Source organism: Pezoporus wallicus, unplaced genomic scaffold, assembly GCF_028554395.1.
Source record: "Pezoporus wallicus isolate ANWC-B61680 ecotype Strahan unplaced genomic scaffold, APGP_CSIRO_Pwel_v1 contig_6789, whole genome shotgun sequence".
Taxonomy (NCBI): Eukaryota; Metazoa; Chordata; class Aves; order Psittaciformes; family Psittacidae; genus Pezoporus; species Pezoporus wallicus.
Window position 1 is genome coordinate 431,067 of NW_026637361.1, and position 16,757 is coordinate 447,823.

The 16,757-nt window shown below is 42.2% G+C and overlaps 1 protein-coding gene across 15 annotated transcripts in view; it reads left to right on the plus strand.

The window, feature by feature from the left end:
• Nucleotides 1-2,674: 2,674 nt before the first annotated feature.
• The window catches only part of BLTP1 (bridge-like lipid transfer protein family member 1), a 117,474-nt gene continuing 103,391 nt past the window's right edge, over nucleotides 2,675-16,757 (plus strand). For 8 of the 15 annotated variants that reach the window (XM_057405124.1, XM_057405129.1, XM_057405128.1 and 5 more), the window contains exons 1-4: nucleotides 2,676-2,815; nucleotides 12,283-12,412; nucleotides 14,533-14,649; nucleotides 16,493-16,571. In XM_057405124.1, the coding sequence (XP_057261107.1) occupies nucleotides 12,316-12,412; nucleotides 14,533-14,649; nucleotides 16,493-16,571 (293 nt within the window). In that variant the 5' untranslated portion in view covers nucleotides 2,676-2,815; nucleotides 12,283-12,315. Of the gene's footprint in view, nucleotides 2,816-3,320; nucleotides 3,495-12,282; nucleotides 12,413-14,532; nucleotides 14,650-16,492; nucleotides 16,572-16,757 lie in introns of those variants that run through there. The other 7 variants (XM_057405120.1, XM_057405126.1, XM_057405130.1 and 4 more) reach the window with 2 other exon arrangements.

Genomic DNA, 16,757 nt, shown 5'->3' on the forward strand with positions numbered 1-16,757 from the left:
CTATTGGCAGTGACCTGCTGCGGTTGTTCATGTAAGAGGTCCTATGCCCTCGTGAGAGCCTGAGAAGACTGAATTAGTTTAGATTGAGCCAGATCATGATGGCAAAACAACAAAATGTATACAAATCTAAAAATCATATAAAGCTGTTGCTGCTGTTTGCGAAAATTACTCTTTGTTATCAGTTCTGGAAATAGTTCTTATCATTGCTATGTTAGCAGAGAAAAGGACTAAGACATTAAAACTGCAATGCTGCTTGCTGTCCTAAGAGGAAGTGAAGAATGCTGTTAGATTGTGCGCTACAAATATGTGTACTAATTTTTCATATAAACGCAGCAGCATGTTGGAATTAAGGTGGCCTTTATTTAAAAAACCTGCAAGGGATAACTTCTGTTTTTTGATTTTGTCTGTTGCACAAGTAGACCTCTGCATTTCCTCCCCACTCCTGGAACTGTGATAAGATCCAGAATTTCAAATACCCTGGCTTTTCTATTTCAACCCTGGTAGCTTCAAATTATGGCATTACACTAAGAACAGAAACCATTTCTCCCTCTGCTTTATTTTGGTTGCTCTGGGACACATTCTGCCCTGTAATTGATAGAGTTTAAAAATAAATCTAGTTTGGCCTTTTCTAACAGGAAAATATTTTCTTGAGAAGAAAGTGCGTATTTCTGTTACAGAGAAGGTAAATATTAGTGCCCTTTATGAAACAAACAGGTTTGAAGTCATAGAGGGGAAAATATTTTTCCTTGCATTAACTCAATTTTCTAGCCAGGACTGTAACAGCATTGAAGCTTTCCTTTCCATCTCTTAAAGGCCCACATTTCCCAAGCTCTAGGGCTAGTTTTGAGGTAAAATTTCTTCATGTGACTTAGCTGTATGGTCCTCAATAAAGCCTTCAGGCACCATGGGGATAAAAACATTTGGAAGAGCCTCCTGAGGTCCTGAGCATTCATCCCCTTGGTGCAGCAGGTCAAAGCATTGCTGGAGTACATGGCTCCAGCAACAGCAGGGAATGAAGTGGAAGGAGGGGCTTTAATATGAAAACCAGAAGTATTTAAACAATATTTTTCTTACTATGCTTAGTATGATGAGAATGTAATAAAAAACCACAAAGGATAAACCTTGTTAGATAACACTTGCTTTGATGGTAGCTCATCTGCTGGGTGGAGGATGCTTGAAGCTGTTCTGAGCGCAGCACTGGCCAGGCATGCTGCTCAGGGAGCTGGGGTGCATCTGGTGTGATGGTTTGCCCCTGTTTGCAGTGCTGCAGATCATGATGCTGCTTGAGGGATAAATCCGCTGGTGCCTTTCTGCACCAGGCTTAGAGCTCTTGCCAGGTGCTCAGGGGCATCCGTGCCCTGATGTGGAGGACAGGATCATGCTCATGGTCTACTGATTTGTCTGAAAGTTGGCTCTTCAGGGAAAACTGTGTGGTCTACTTGAGCCAACGTGGGGCAAGAAGCGAGAATTTGAGGCTCATAGAGAGCAGCCACAAGCTCTCTGCTCAGCTGGGCTCAGTTTCTCTTTGGCTCAAGTGAGTCTGCACAGCCCATAGAGAGGTCCGTCAGGCCACTGACAGCAGGATCCTGGCTTAGGGGTTCTGTGTTTCCCCTCCAAAGGGTTTAGTTTGCAGCCTTCTAATCCAGGTGTCCAATGCTGGGTACCCCTCGCCCTGCTACTAGCTGAGCCCTGGGAGACCCAGCATGCTGCAGCCTCCAGAGGCCTCGGAGCATTGAAGGAACACAGGTCTCAGCACTGGTCGTGACAGCACCTCATGGGAAGAGATACACACATGCACCCACACCCAGCTATGTTTTGGTTTCCTCTGATGCGCTGCCGAAGTCCGTAGGATGCATGCCTGGGTGATTTTAAAGAAATCTATGTGATCATCATGTTCCTTTACATCTGACAGTCAAGTCATAGCCACACACGTGTTCAAAGCTGTCTGACAATTATCTTTGTATCAGCCTGTCTTCTGGGGATGAGATGTGTTCATCTGCTTTGGAGGGAATGAAAAACGGATGGAAAAGGAAACAGCCAGAACGCGAAATTACCCAGTACCCTGGTAAACAAAGCACTTAAGTGCCTACCAGTTAAGAAAGTATCCCGCTGTGAGGAAAAGCGAAAGCGCTGTGGATTGACAGGCACGCAGTCCTTGAGCTGTACAGCCCAGGCTGGGTGACAGGAGGCCGGATGGAGCTAGATGAGGCAGGGAGGGCCGACAGTGCTTCTCCGTACAGGTCGCTTCAGACATGGTTGTCCATCACGGACGACGGCGTCTGTTGCGGGGCCCATCAAAAAGACTGAATTTCGGGGCTGCGGTGCAGGTACCGTCGGCCCAACCCACCACACCGAGACCGCCGCGCACAACTTGCAGCCAGGCCCCGCCAGCTGTGCCACTACCTGCACATGCGTGGTGCACGCCCCCGCCCGCCGGGAAGGGGCGGGAGAAACGAGACGAGACTCGACTCGGCTCGGCTCGGCTCGGCTCGGCTCGGCTCGGCTCGGCTCGGCCCGGCCCGGCCCAGCCCGGCCCGGCCCCCCCCCCCCCCCGCCCTCGCTGGGCGCATACACACCCGGCACCGCCTCTTGCTATTGACGGCGCGTCCCGCTTCTTCCCGCCCCTTCGAGGAGCCACAACCCTTCCCATTGGCCCCGCGGGCCGGCGGCGCCTCGCGGTTGGCTCCGGCGGCGCTGCGGCCCGGCGGCGCTGTGGGTGGGGCGGTCCGGCGTTCGCCGTGAGGTGCGGGAGGACCCCGTCGGCCGCTGCCGCCGCTTCCGGGTTCGTAGCGAAGCCGCCGCGGACGGCGATGGCGTAAGTGCGGGGGCGCGGGTGGGGGTTGCCAGCAGCGGGCGGGGCGGGACCGTCTTTCTGTTCCCACCAGGCTGGGCGCCGTGTGGGGCCGCTGTGGGCGGGACGGGGGCTGGTGCGGAGGGGTCGGCCCCGCCGCTGTTCCCGGGCCTGTCAGGCCGCGCCGCCTTATTCATGAGGGAAAAGCCGCCCGGCCGCCCTTGCGCGTGGCACCTCTGAGAGGAGTTAGCCACCCCGGGGGGAGTCGCAGCGCGTTGGGGCCTCCGAGGGTCCCGTGGGCTGCGCTGCGCCTCCAGCGTACCTGGTGGTATGCAGCTGGAGCCCGCCTTCCAGTGCAGCCTGGTCCGCCCAGCCGGGTGTTGTGTCACTGGGGCCGCCGTGCCCCGCTTCCTCCGCCGTCCCGTCCGCCCTCCGTGAAGGCGGTGCGAAGGGAAGTCCCTCCGGGCCTAGGGGGTCCGATTTTTTTGCCACTTTGACTATAAAATAGGTTAAAGACGTGCACAAAGCATGTAAAGCCAGAGAAGGGGAGTTCAGGTGCTTCCAGTTTTGTTTAGCCCTTAAGGAAAGTTTCGCTCTCCCTTTCCCTGGCCGGTGGCAGCCGATCTCTGCCGGCGGCTGCCGTCCCTGGAGGGTTTAACGCAGCCACACGCTGATTTAACACAGATTTAACCTGCTTCTTGATGTGGGTAAAGCTGAAATGATAATCTGCTTACACTTCGCATTGTCAATAAAAAATCTGATGTAATGTATTAGTATAACATGCTGTAGCATGTTGATAAGGTGGAGGTGTGTTACAAAGTTTATTAGTGTACAGCCAGTATCCCAGTCATGATCTGTGTCTGCATTTGTTTCACATTTTAAGACACGCCTCCACACTCACCAAACTGTGAAAACTGCCAGAGTTGGTAGCTTAATGCAACGTATAATTTTATCAGGTTTAATGTTAAGAAGACCACAGTTGTTGTTATGTTGCTTCTGTTGTGTAATTTAGTTACTTTTCTAGCTTTTATTTGTAGTGGTGGTACAGGGTTTTTTCCAATTTTCATGTGCTCATTGCAAAGTGCAATGTGGCCTGAAATTTTAGTAACTGAGAATCAAAACTGGAGTGTAGGAGGGAGTACTCCTCTTGTTTGTGGAAGTATGTTAGAAGGCTATTGAAACAATTGGTGATAAAACAGTGTTTAAGGTCAGATTAGGCAGTTGGCGCTCAGTGGATGTTCAGGGATGTTTACTTACAATCATGCCTGGAATTTGCACAGTTAACCTGCTTGTGAACAGGTTAATGCACGAGTAGATTTTGCTCATGGTGAATCGTCTCTAGTTGCACATCCGGGACTTCTCCAGGGAGAGCTCTCCTTATGTGTGGCATGCTGAATTAAGTCTCCCCTTTTGGCTATGCTGTTAGAAAACCTTGGCATGTGAAATGTGCATCAGCTGCTCTTTGGTAATTGTCGTTTTGCATAATTTTATCCTGTGAGAAACAGGCAAGACTTTACTGCTTTTCGTTAGCAGAGTTATAGGGTGTTTGTAGTGGTGTTGAGATATACTGCCTTCTCCTAAGAATTTCTTATTTTATATAACTTCTTTTAGCACTTGTTGCTATGCCAAAATCTTTGTGTTGACTGCAGGCTGAGACAGATGCTAATGAAGATCTACATGTAGTTCAGTTAAGGGTGATGGTATATCCAGCCACAATACTTTTTTAGTTTGATTTATGGCATATTTTCCCCTTTCCTCGAATTGTGGAGGTTATGATGTGTCAGAAAAGTTGAGAGGAAGTATGTAAGGTGTAGAAGACTCAAATTAATAGAATAGTTCAGATTACAAAAATGGAGGGGGGGGGTCAAAAATGTAATTTTTTTTTTAATATAAATGGAGGAGTGTGCATAAGTAAAGCTCTAATTTATTTCTACTGTTATGAGCTTTTATCTTCCGTTGTGTGTTTTTTTTTTTTGTGGGGTGATGGTGGTTTTGTTTTTTTGTTTTGTTTTTTTTTTTCCCTTGGCGGAAGGGTTGTTCTTTTTTTCTTCTGCAGCATCAAAAAGTGGCAATGTGAGCAGCGAAACGGCCTTCTCCCCTGAACAAGTCTGGGAGGCAAGGTTAAACCGCACATTTTTATTAAAAAAACCCACCACAACCTCTCCCTCCTCCCCATAACAAACCCAACCAAAAAACAAACCCAAAACAGAAACGAAAAAGCCATCCTAAGTTCAGTTAGGTATTCCCAGGCTAGCAATTGAGAATGATGCAAAAAGTACTGTATATTGGCTGCCATAGCAGGAGCTTGTCTTAGATTTCTTCTGTATTAAAACTCATGTCCTGTTATACTATAAATAAGCAAACAAACAAAATATCCTTTCTGCTGTTTTGAACACTGAATCAGTAGGTACTAGATTTTTATTCTGTTTTTTTCTCACTGCTCTCAGAAGGGTGTTATATATATATATATTTATTTGAGATGGTTCTCTGGGGTTTTGTGGTTTTTTGATTTTTTTTTTTTGTTTGTTTTCTTTTTTTCCCCTCTATTAGGTAAAATCTTATCAGGCAGGCTACTGTAAAATCATTTTTGCCTTTTATCTTACGCTTCCTTTAAATACACTTTAGTTTTGATTTAATTAAAGTAAACATATTATTTACTAACATAAGCTACTGTAGTGCAGATGATGTTTAACTAAGGCTTTCCATGCACTGGTTTAACAAGGTGTGATTCTTCTGTGATATGTTTAGTTCAGCTGTTTCCACTGGAGGTTATACCAAGATTTTATTAGTATAATTAAAACAGTAGTTTACTCTGTTTAAAATGTACTGCTGTTGTTACTTCCAACACTAGCAGAGGGGGAAGAGAACAGGCCTGAATCTTAGTTCTTTCATTAGAAAAAGAACTGCTACAAGAATTGCTGTGCAGGTCTCTACCACTTAGCTTATTATTTGTGTACATGTGCTTTTTGAGAACAACTTTCCTTTTTTACTTTCTTCATTCCCTTGCTTGTTGATTAAAAAGTAGCTGAGCTTCCAAAGCTGTGCTGGGATGGGTTTGAAGTCTTTGGACAGAGCTTGAGTGTTTTGCGAAAGACAGCAATGTTGGCAGCTTTTGGTTTTGCAAAACATGCATAATGGGTGCCTGGATGCTGAAAATTCGGTTGAGTCATGTTTACATCTGTGAGACTCCTTTCTAATATCATTTAATTATCTAAAGCTCTGATTTCGTAGCAGCTGCTGCTGGAGACTCTTTGAAAAAAAAAGTAATGGAATGAGTAGGATGCAGAAATGCCATTTCTTTCCTTTTTTTCTAAGCAGCCGCTGAGGGTACGGCTCCCTCAGTGGAGATGTGAAGCATCCAGGCATATTACCTATACTCATTTATTGTAGACTAGGGGGATTTATTTCCAGTTGTTTAGTGTGTCCTGGTAGGTGTAATCGAGACTCTGCTGTCTTGTGATTGCTGTTGAAGTTAGGAGTTGAATATCCTCATAACGGTAATTAACCACTAATAACATTAATTACTGTGTATTTGGTAAGTGCTAAAGATCTGAGGAATATGTCTGACAAATTTAAACTCCTGGTTTAATCTCCCCATGAATTCTACTACTACTAAGGGGATTAGTAACATCCATAACTGTATAAAAGTGATTCTTCTCAGTAACGTGAAATGCTAGGTTTCTTCCCACCTTTGGATACCAGTTTTATTCAGATGTTTCCACAAGATGTGATAGGAAGAGAGTGTTACAAAGGATGTCAGAAGAAGAAACGTGTTTATTTTTCCTTTTCTTATGCATCTCGAGACTCACATTACCCTGATTCTCCTGGGGACCGAATAAATTTTCTGTTGCCTTTATTCTCAGCTATAGGTACAGGACAGACCTGGGTTGTTTCTCCCTAGGCTGCGGCTGTCACTGCCAAGGAACTGGACTCTGGTGACCAGGCTTGTGTTTTTCTTTTTTCCTGTCAACTCTTCTATATATGCATGCTCTTTGTAAATTTTTAATGGCTTTGTTCAAGCAGAGGTTCGTTCTGTGTTAAGGTGTTAATTTGTCAGTGTGAGGTTAAACCTAGTTTACCTATTTGATGTGATTGTAATGTGTTTATAAAGATTTGAAGCAGCTGCTTTTGAATGTTTGGCTTTTTAGGGTTAGAATATTTGTGTTGAGTTTGAAGCAGACTGTAAATGAAATGCATCACTAGGATTGTAACCTCCCTTGTATTTCTTTTTTGGCATTGAGAAAGCTGGATTCATGTGTGACACAAGCAATTAAATTCATTTTTCTAAAAGTCTGTTGAGTGTGAAGGCCTTTCTGACTAAGAGGAGCAAATCTACACCAATATCAAACTCTCACATCTTCAAGCCAGTCTGCTGTCTGCTTTGAAAACACAAAATGCTCTAAACTTGCACAACCTGAAAACCAGGCCCCAACTATTTCAATTGGGCATCATAAATAAAGGATTTGGCTTCTGATTATCTCATTGGCAGAAAGAAGACTACATAATGCCTTAAAGGACTGCTGTGAAGATAAATACAGTATTGTGATTCTGTCACTTCAGTGCCACAGTTCATCCTCATTTTCTGTGTTCTTCCCAGGAGATAGCTAATAGTTTTGCATGTATTAACATGGTATGTGGTAAATGAGAGTCACAAGTGACATACTGAATAGTAAAGATGTGCTTAAAAAAAAATAAAATGTAGGGGGAAGGCAAACAAACCAAAATACTTGACATGGCTTTAGAATATATTCTATCATATTAATTGGATTCATCATCACAAAACGGTACAGACCTTGAGAAAATGCTATAAATAAGCACAGAGACATAAACATCAAGTTCTGGGTTTCTCTTCCTCTTCGATGCTGTTTTTGTACTAGCAGGGTTGGTGTCCTGGGTTCAGCAGTAGCAGTCATTTTTCTCCTTCTTAGTAGCTGGTGCAGTGCTGTGGTTTTGACTTTTAGCCTGGGAACAACACTGATAACACCAGTGCTTTTAGTTGCTGCTAAGTAATGTTTACTTTGATCAAGGAATTTCTTAGTCTCATGCTCTGCCAGGGAGGAGGGGAAGCTGAGAAGAAGCAGATACAGGACCCTGACCCAAACTAGCCAAACGGGTATTCCATACCACAGCATGTCATGCCCAGTATATAAACTGGGGGGGAGTTACCCAGAAGAGCTAGACTGCTGCTTGGGTCACGCTGGGTATTGGTTGGTGAGGGGTGAGCAATTGTATTCTTTCCCCTTGTCGTTGTTATTGGTGGTAGCAGTAGTGGTTTTGTATTATACCGCAGTTACTGAGCTGTTCTTATCTCAACCCGTGGGAGTTACATTCTTTCAATTCTCCTCCCCATCCCTCTGGGAGAAGGGGGAGAAGGAAGCAAGGGAGTGACTGAGCCGCTGCGTGGTTCTGAGTTACTGGCTGGGTTTAAACCTCGACAGTTGGCAAGACTCTATTTCCCATCGATTTAGGTCGTGTATTTCCAAGAGGAGTCCCTTAAGCCTGGAAAGTATACTGTTACTCAGAAGGATACAGTAGCAGTTTGATTGTAAATTACAGGTTCCCCAAGCTAGGGGTCAGTGTTCCTGGAGAGTGCAACAGTTAATGTTTTGCCTGACTGGAAAGTAATTTTGCCCACAGGAATAAAATGTAACAGAGAGTGGATGAGTGCAAGCCGCTGGAAGGTATCTACCGTTTTAAGTCTTTGGGAACAAGATTATAGGGCATGGAAGGTGAAGGCTGATAGGTGCAGTCTGTCAACAGGAGGAAATGCTGATTATTGAAAGTAGCTAATATCAATCCTGAGAAGATATCTTTTCCTTTTAATAGTACTGATGATCCAGATCCTGCCTCCATCCTCCATGCCATATAAACACACAAGAGCATTATAGACAGTCTCTCATGCATCCCTTTTCTATAATACTGCTTTATATAGCCAAAATCACTTCATAATCTAGGTGGATTAAACACCCGCTTCCTCTGAGACATGTGCCGAGAGCCCACATCTAGTGCGTGTGTTGTTTCTGCCTGTTTCTGGGTGGTTACACTTCAATTGCCATCATCCTTTTCCTCAGGTGACTTGATAAAGGGTGAAGAGTACCATAACTAAAAAAAATAATCAGTGGGGCAGGGTAGTAAAACATCAGCTGTGGAGTCCAAAATGATGTATTGACACATGATAATTGGCAGGGATTCCTGAGTTTGATTGCATGCAAATAGTGAATGTATTCCAGAAAATTTCCAAGGATGTTCAGTTTGTGGTTATGGATAGTGATGGCAAAAAATGATGAGCACTGTCCTAATGTAACCAAGTATGTGGATCCCATGACTTGCAGTCTCTGAGTTGTCTTGTCACAGTCCTGTTTAAAGCATAATGATATTTTATGTAGTGTCTCAGTATCACTTAACATTTGGTGATAATTTCTTAGGGAAAAAGGTGCAGGTTGCTTTCTTGAGGGGTTAAGTAGTGGTGGTGTTCAGCAAGGTGCTAGGCAGTCCTCACTAGCTGACAGCACTTCCACAGTGGTCTTGATCACAAAGTAGTGACCCTGTTGTCTCTTGGTAAGAAAGTTCTTTCTTTCTTTATGCTGAAAGTGTCAGTTTTGGTTTCTGCATTGCCTTGTCATTCATGCATTAAAGGAGCTTAGATGCTGTCTGCAGAGGCATCAATCTGCTTCATAATGCAAGTTGATAAGTGTTTTGTTTGTTTGTTTTTTTAATATACTGTGAATGTCTTAAAGTGCATCCTAGTGCCATTATGTGATTTAATTTGCCATTGTAATGCCCCTTCTAAAACAAGGGCTTCTTTTTTAAAGGGGGTGTGTGTGATGCCTATTATTCTTCTTTGTACGGGAGCTCACTTAGTAGATTCTTTATCATCAGTACTAGAAGCGATGTCTGGGGTCGTTTCTGTTTATTAGTTTCATCTTTATTCCTCCCCATCCTATTCCTTCTTGCAGAACAGGTGATGAACAAATTGTTAGCATTTGTTCTTGGGACTGTACTTGTATTTTAGTTCAAAACATAGGCTCTTAGCTCAATGTGCTCCCCCTACATTTCTGTAAATACAGATTTATTGAAATGTAGGGGTGAGAAAAAAGTGCATTAAATGTGTCTTTTTGGTCAACTTTTTCTTCCATATTTTCTTCTCAAGTTATAATAGTGAGAGGTAGTATGGATATTACAGGGGTAAATTGGTAGGTTAATTGCTAACACTTCTGAATTCTGACAATTCCAAAGATGTTATACTACTCAAAACCTAAGGTATTACCAACATTAATTTGTTCTATGTTGTCGAGCTCTTGATGGAGAGCACTGGAGACTTCATAAAAAAAAGGAAATGAAGTTTACTTTTTTTTTTTGAGGGTAAAATACTGTCAGGAAGGGAGGCAGCCTGGAGCTTGAAGGGGTTAAAAAAAGGAGGTTAGGGTGAGGGACAGCAAGAAAAAGAAAGAGCAGACTTAATGCTTATCTTCCTGTGAGAAGGCTTGACAGATTAGGTCCAAGGGAGAGGACTTCAAATGAGACTAATGCAAGTAAAAGACTGCTGTGTAAGTGCAGATGTTACTGAGTTGAGCTACTCCCTAGCTTGCTGCTACGATAAAACAGTTCTATAAATTTGTTTGCTGTTACATGCTGCACAGGGCATTCAGGGTACTGAATTTAGAGAGCAGATTCCAGCATTCTGTTGATCTATAATCTGGTTTACGGAGGCATGTGCCTGGAAACTCTGTTTCAGCAGAGGTGAGTGGAAGTGTTTCTGGAGCTCTAGAATAGAAGAAAGGGTAGCTGAGAATCACAAAGATGTTATTGAAGGAATTAAACCAAGTAAATTCATATTTTTGAGAATGAAGACCCTAGGCCCACTGTAGGAGAGGATTTGGTTTGAGACCATCTTAAGAAACTGAATGTACACAAGTCCATAGGACCTGATGAAATCCATCCACGGGTCCTGAAGGAGCTGGTAAATGAAGTTGCTAAGCCACTGGCCATCATATTTGAAAAATCATGGCAGTCAGGTGAAGTTCCAGACGACTGGAAAAAGGGAAATATAACCCGCATTTTCAAGAAGGGGAAAATGGGTGATCCAAGGAACTACAGACCAGTCAGTCTCACCTCTGTGCCTGGCAAAATCTTGGAGCAGATTCTCCTGGAAGGCATGCTAAGGCACATGAAAAACAACAAGGTGCTTGGTGACAGCCAGCATGGCTTCACTAAGGGGAAATCCTGCCTGACCAATTTGGTGGCCTTCTATGATGGGGCTATGGAACTGACAGATGGGGTAGAGCAGTTGATGTCATCTACCTGGACTTGTGCAAAGCGTTCGACACTGTCCCACACGACATCCTTGTCTCTAAAGTGAAGAGACATCAATTTGATGGATGGACCACTCGGTGGATAAAGAACTGGCTGGATGGCCGCACACAGAGTTGTGGTCAATAGCTCAATGTCCAGTTGGAGACCAGTAATGAGCGGTGTCCCTCAGGGATCGGTATTGGGACCAGTCTTGTTCAACATCTTCGTTGCTGGCATGGACAGTGGGATTGAGTGCGCCCTCAGCAAGTTTGCCGATGACACCAAGCTGTGTGGTTCGGTTGATATGCTGGAGGGAAGGAATGCCATCCAGAGGGACCTTGACATGCTTGTGAGGTGGGCTGATGCCAACCTCATGAAATTTAACCATGACAAGTGCAAGGTCCTGCATCTGGGTGGGAGCAATCCCAGGCACAGCTACAGGTTGGGCAAAGAAGAGATTCACAGCAGCCCTGTGGAGAAGGACTTGGGGGTGTTGGTTGATGAAAAAATGAACATGAGCTGGCAGTGTGCGCTTGCAGCCCAGAAAGCTAGCCGTATCCTGGGCTGCATCAAAAGGAGTGTGACCAGCGGTGATCCTGCCCCTCTACTCTGCTCTTGTGAGACCTCACTTGGAGTATTATGTGCAGTTCTGGTGTCCTCAACATAAAAAGGACATGGAACTGTTGGAACAAGTCCAGAGGAGGGCCACGAGGATGATCAGGGGACTGGAGCTACTCCCGTATGAAGACAGGCTGAGAAAGTTGGGGCTGTTCAGCCTGGAGAAGAGAAGGCTGTGTGGAGCCTGAAGGGCGCCTATAGGGATGCTGGAGAGGAACTCTTCACTAGGAACTGTAGTGATAGGACAAGGGGTAACGGGTTAAAACTTGAACAGTGGAAGTTTAGATTGGATATAAGGAGGAAATTCTTTACTGTATGGGTGGTGAGGCACTGGACTGGATTGCCCAGGGAAGTTGTGAATGCTCCATCTGGATAGAGCCTTGTGTGGCATGGTTTAGTGTGAAGTGTCCCTGCCCATGGCAGGGGGGGGTGAAACTAGATGATCTTAAGGTCCCTTCCAACCCTAACTATTCTATGATTAAACTGAAACAGATCATTAGAAATTTTTTAACATGGTACATACTCAGTATTCTCCAAACTGTACTGTACTTGTTACTCATTTTGATTTTGGTTTTCTTTAGTTCTACAGGTGCAGGTGCAAAAACAGTTTAGCAATGGATCAAAGGAAAAATGATAGTTTTGTCCCAAGTATCACGCAGTTGGAAGACTTCCTAACAGAACACGACTCCAATGTTGTATGGCTGTTAGTAGGTAAGGACAAGCTATTATGTTTTGGTTAAATGTTTTTTTTTTCGTGTGTATGTGTACTTTTAAATGTGTTTCTTTAAATGCTGGCATAGCAGTATCTAATACAACAGAATACTGAAAAAGGAGTTCTGTCATACAGCTGTTGAGTGAAGTATGGTAATACTATTTAAGTAATTTGGAAAGGAAAAAGTGCAGAACTGTTTCCAGTACTAATTGTGCTGCAACATTTGGGAGGTAAGACTCATATTAAAGGCATATTTATTAACTGTCCCAGTTTCAGGCAGCCATTCCTCCTTAGCTGTCATCTTCATGGCATCCTGTTATAAGAGAACAAAAAAGATGTTGGTAGTTTCTTCTCCTGAATCAGTTATCAATTGCAGTAAAAGAGGTGGTGAATTCTAGAAATGAACATGCTCTGCAAAGACCTGATGCTCAATTCTAGAATAAGTTCTAAAAATCAGTACAGTAAAACTTTCAAATGTATTTTCCAAAATATAGTTTCAGTGAAGAGGCTTTTAAAATCAAGAATATAATAATGAGATGAATAGAGTTTATGGGATCTGTCATTAATAGTGGAGATTGAATTCGGTAATTGAATATAAAAGGTTACAATTAGTGGCAGAGCTGAGACTAGTAGTAAGGGCAGTGGATTAGGACTGTAGTGTCTGGAAACTGCATGAGGTTGCTGATTTTTCTCAGTATATATTACCAAGAAGGTGCCCTCTTGGCTTTAAGTGTCTAGAAGTTAAGTGTTGAAGTTGAACTTTAATTGCAAATGAAGTTTTATTGCTGGAATGAGATGCTTTGAGTCATTCCACCTTTCTCCCTACCAGGGAGAGGACCAGCAGTAAGCGGCTTACTCATCTGAAAGTGAGGGGAGGTAAACACTGTCCTTGGAGTATGCCTTCACTGAATGCCAGGAGCAGCTCGTTTTCAGGGGTGTAGCTTTAACCCTCTATGCCCTGTGTAATCACCCACACAGATTTGATTTGTTTTACATGCCAAACGTGTTTGAGCTACTTGAATTCTGGCCACCCTCGATCCATTTTCCTGTAAGGAAAAGACAAAGTACTGCAAATCTTTCTGTTCTATCTTCTCATCTTTTATCAAAGCACAGGACTTGTTACAAAGCAGTGGTGCATCCCACTGGAGGAAAAAAAAAATCCTAAAGACCAGTATAAGGACAGGTTGGGTTTGGATTTTTTGTGTGCTTTTGAATAACCTGAACTCTGTGCAGATGAAGGTGTCATACCCACATATCTTTCTGTACTTCAAGTTTCTCATAAAAGGCACAATAAATCTGTGTTTTTCAGTATTAAGTGTATACATAAATGAGAAACTTCTCTTACAAAGTTCAGTTAGTATAATGAGTAGAGATACCTCAAATAAAAAAAAAAAAAAAAATTTGCTTTCTTCCCTGTTCTGCTGTGGATGAAACAGAATGGTAATTATCAGTGAAATGACTTAGAACTAGTCTGTTCCCTGGCAGTCTTTTTCCTTTTGGGTTTGTCCTTCTGGAAGCTTTGAGAACCCTTGTAGTTAGAAATAGGTTACTAGCTCTTAATCAACTTAAGTAAAAATTAGCTAATTAGCTTGGGGATTAGCAGGGGGATTTTTCTCAGGATACAGTGACTTAGGAAATGGTTTCAGATGTGATAATGTTTCCTGTGCTAAGATATGAAAGACTAGAAACTTAAGTTACAGTTCATGGTGTGAAAAAGGAATGTAGTATCACTTTTGTGGTGTTTTGGGGCGTTTTGAAATAAATGACCATGTGGGATAACGCATGTTATGATTCCATCTATGCAATTTAACTACTTGGATGGTAAGGGATGTAATGCAATATGTGGTGCCTTTTGCAGGTCCTCCAGAGGACAGGGTTTTTTTTTGTTTATATATTGGGGAATGTAAGAGCTTCCCATTTTTCATTCTTTTTCTCCCCCATCTTTTCACACACTTCTCACACCGTCTCTCTGAAAACACCCGTTAAAACTTCCCATCAGTTTAAAATTTTTTGGAGATTAGGAAGAACAGTGCTGTGCTTTATAGTCCTAATAGGTAAGGCTTTTATCTAGGTCAGCATACTTAAAAAACTATTTTAATTAATTTTAATCTTTCAACAGCGACAATATTGTCTTGTGGTTGGATTATCTACCTAACTTACTACAATTCCCGGAACATTGGACTCATTTTAACATTGGTTCTTAACAGATTATATAAACATGGCTACATCCATATTGGTAAGTTATAATTGCTGTAATGCCGCTGTTTATCTGATGCTTTTGATAGAATCATAGAATAGTTAGGGTTGGTATACTTCAATTTGCTAAAAACTCAAAGTATAATGAAAGTATTCCATTGTTATAGTAGTTTGAAAATGATCACCATTTATTTAAGAAGAAAAAAAGTTCAATATCGTGCTTTATTGCAGGATTCTTGGTGTAGGTAGAAAAACACCCCTTTTTTCATTGAAGTCTCTTATTATTTTATGTTAAAGTTCCCTTGAAAGGTTTTTGTAATTTTGAATTTACTTTTTTTCTGTTTAGTCTGTGTACTTTGTGTACTTAAAATCTGTAGGTTTTCCACTACACCCTTTTAAAAGCCCTGTAATTGTAATGGTCAGGACCTGAAAGGAGATTGACCTCAGTCCTCCGTGCAACCTGCTTGGTCCACTTTTGAATTTGGCTCATAATTTAATGTTAAGAGGTGCAACTTCGCACTTCCCCACACCTTTGTGGCCTATTATATGGCATCTGAAGTGGGTGGCAATCACTGGAGTAGGCTCAGAGGGGAACAGTAGAGTCTTAAGCCTTGACTCCATGTTATGGCAGTGTCCTTGCTTTCTAAATAAACTCTTGGAACAACCGATCATGTTAAATCCATACTGGGACTGTGTAGAATTTATACTGGCTAGAGCATTTGCATCGAAATCCATTAACTTTTTTTTTTTTTTTTAATATTGTAAAACATTTTTTAATAAAACAGGTCAGTACAAATCACTTGGGCACTCACCCACATTACAGAAATATCCGATGCTGGGTCCCAAAAGGCTGTATCCTGCAACCTTACTTGGCTCATACTTTTAATTTTCTTTCATTTATTCTTCCATGCCTTCCTTTGTCTGCTTCCCTGAATAACGACTTTTTCTGCAAATGTTGATTATAATTGTAGTGAACACTTAAACCCCCAAAATCTCACACTTGTCTGCCAAAGAGACCCATGCAATAATTTGCTTATGTCTCAGGAATTTGAGAACTGTAGTCCAAATCATCTTAAAATCCAGCTTTTTGAACAGCAGTATAACTGAAATAGTTATTGAATGCTACAGCTGATCTATAGGCTTTTATGAAAATTTCTCGGTGAAATTGTTATTGGGTAAAGACTGTTGGACATAGCTGGCCAAATGTATGGTATTCTTTATAATCTTAATCAGGAAGAAGAGCATAACATTAATTAAATTCCAGGATTTACAGTTTGGCTTCAGTTGATCAGTGGTTTGGTTTTTTTCTTGTTTTGTTTTGTTTTGTTATTTAAATCATGGTTTGCTTAACTTTCTGTGGGTGAAGTCAAAAGCATTAGGAAAAATACAGGCTATTACATTACCTGCTGGTCTTTTCATGCTTATTGATTCTGCTGCCAACACAATTTATCATAATAATTGGACTGAAAATTTTATAGCCATTTAAAATATGAAAAATTATTTTGTCAGGAATCTTCATTTCTCTAATTATGGTCTTGCATACAATGACTTGATGGCATAAATGTTCAAAATAGCTTTCCTAGCTGTTTTCACAAGCTCCCAAGTCGCCTGAAGGTTCCTGTGTGACTAGTGTGTTTCAGGGGGTTGGTTGTACTCTTGGGTGGTGCCAAACCAGCACCTTTTAGAGCTCTGTGCTTTTTGATTTGTATGTTCTGAATCTCTGACTTTCCTTCTCCCCTGAAAATCTTGTGGTTTCAAAGGGAAAACTCAAGATACCTAAATAAACCCCTTTTACATAATTGAATACTATATTCTTCCTGTTCAGAAAATAAAGCATTAACAACTTCAAGCTAATGTCTGGTAAACATTTCTTTTCATGCTAGGTTCCTTTTCGTTCTCTGTGCTGTCTGGAAAAGTAATGGTTCGCGAAATCTATTTCATCACAGAAGACATGTCTATCAGGTACAGATTTCCAAGGGAGTCACTCTTCTAAAAAGCGATAGCAAATATAGTAATTCCGTATGTCTGAATAATGCATGTCTAAATACTGTCTTACAAATGAGCAATGAATATATTTATAAATCTTAAAAATAAACCAACTTTTAAAATGGCAGGTTTTAGACATTCTTAGATACTTTTTAGCTCATT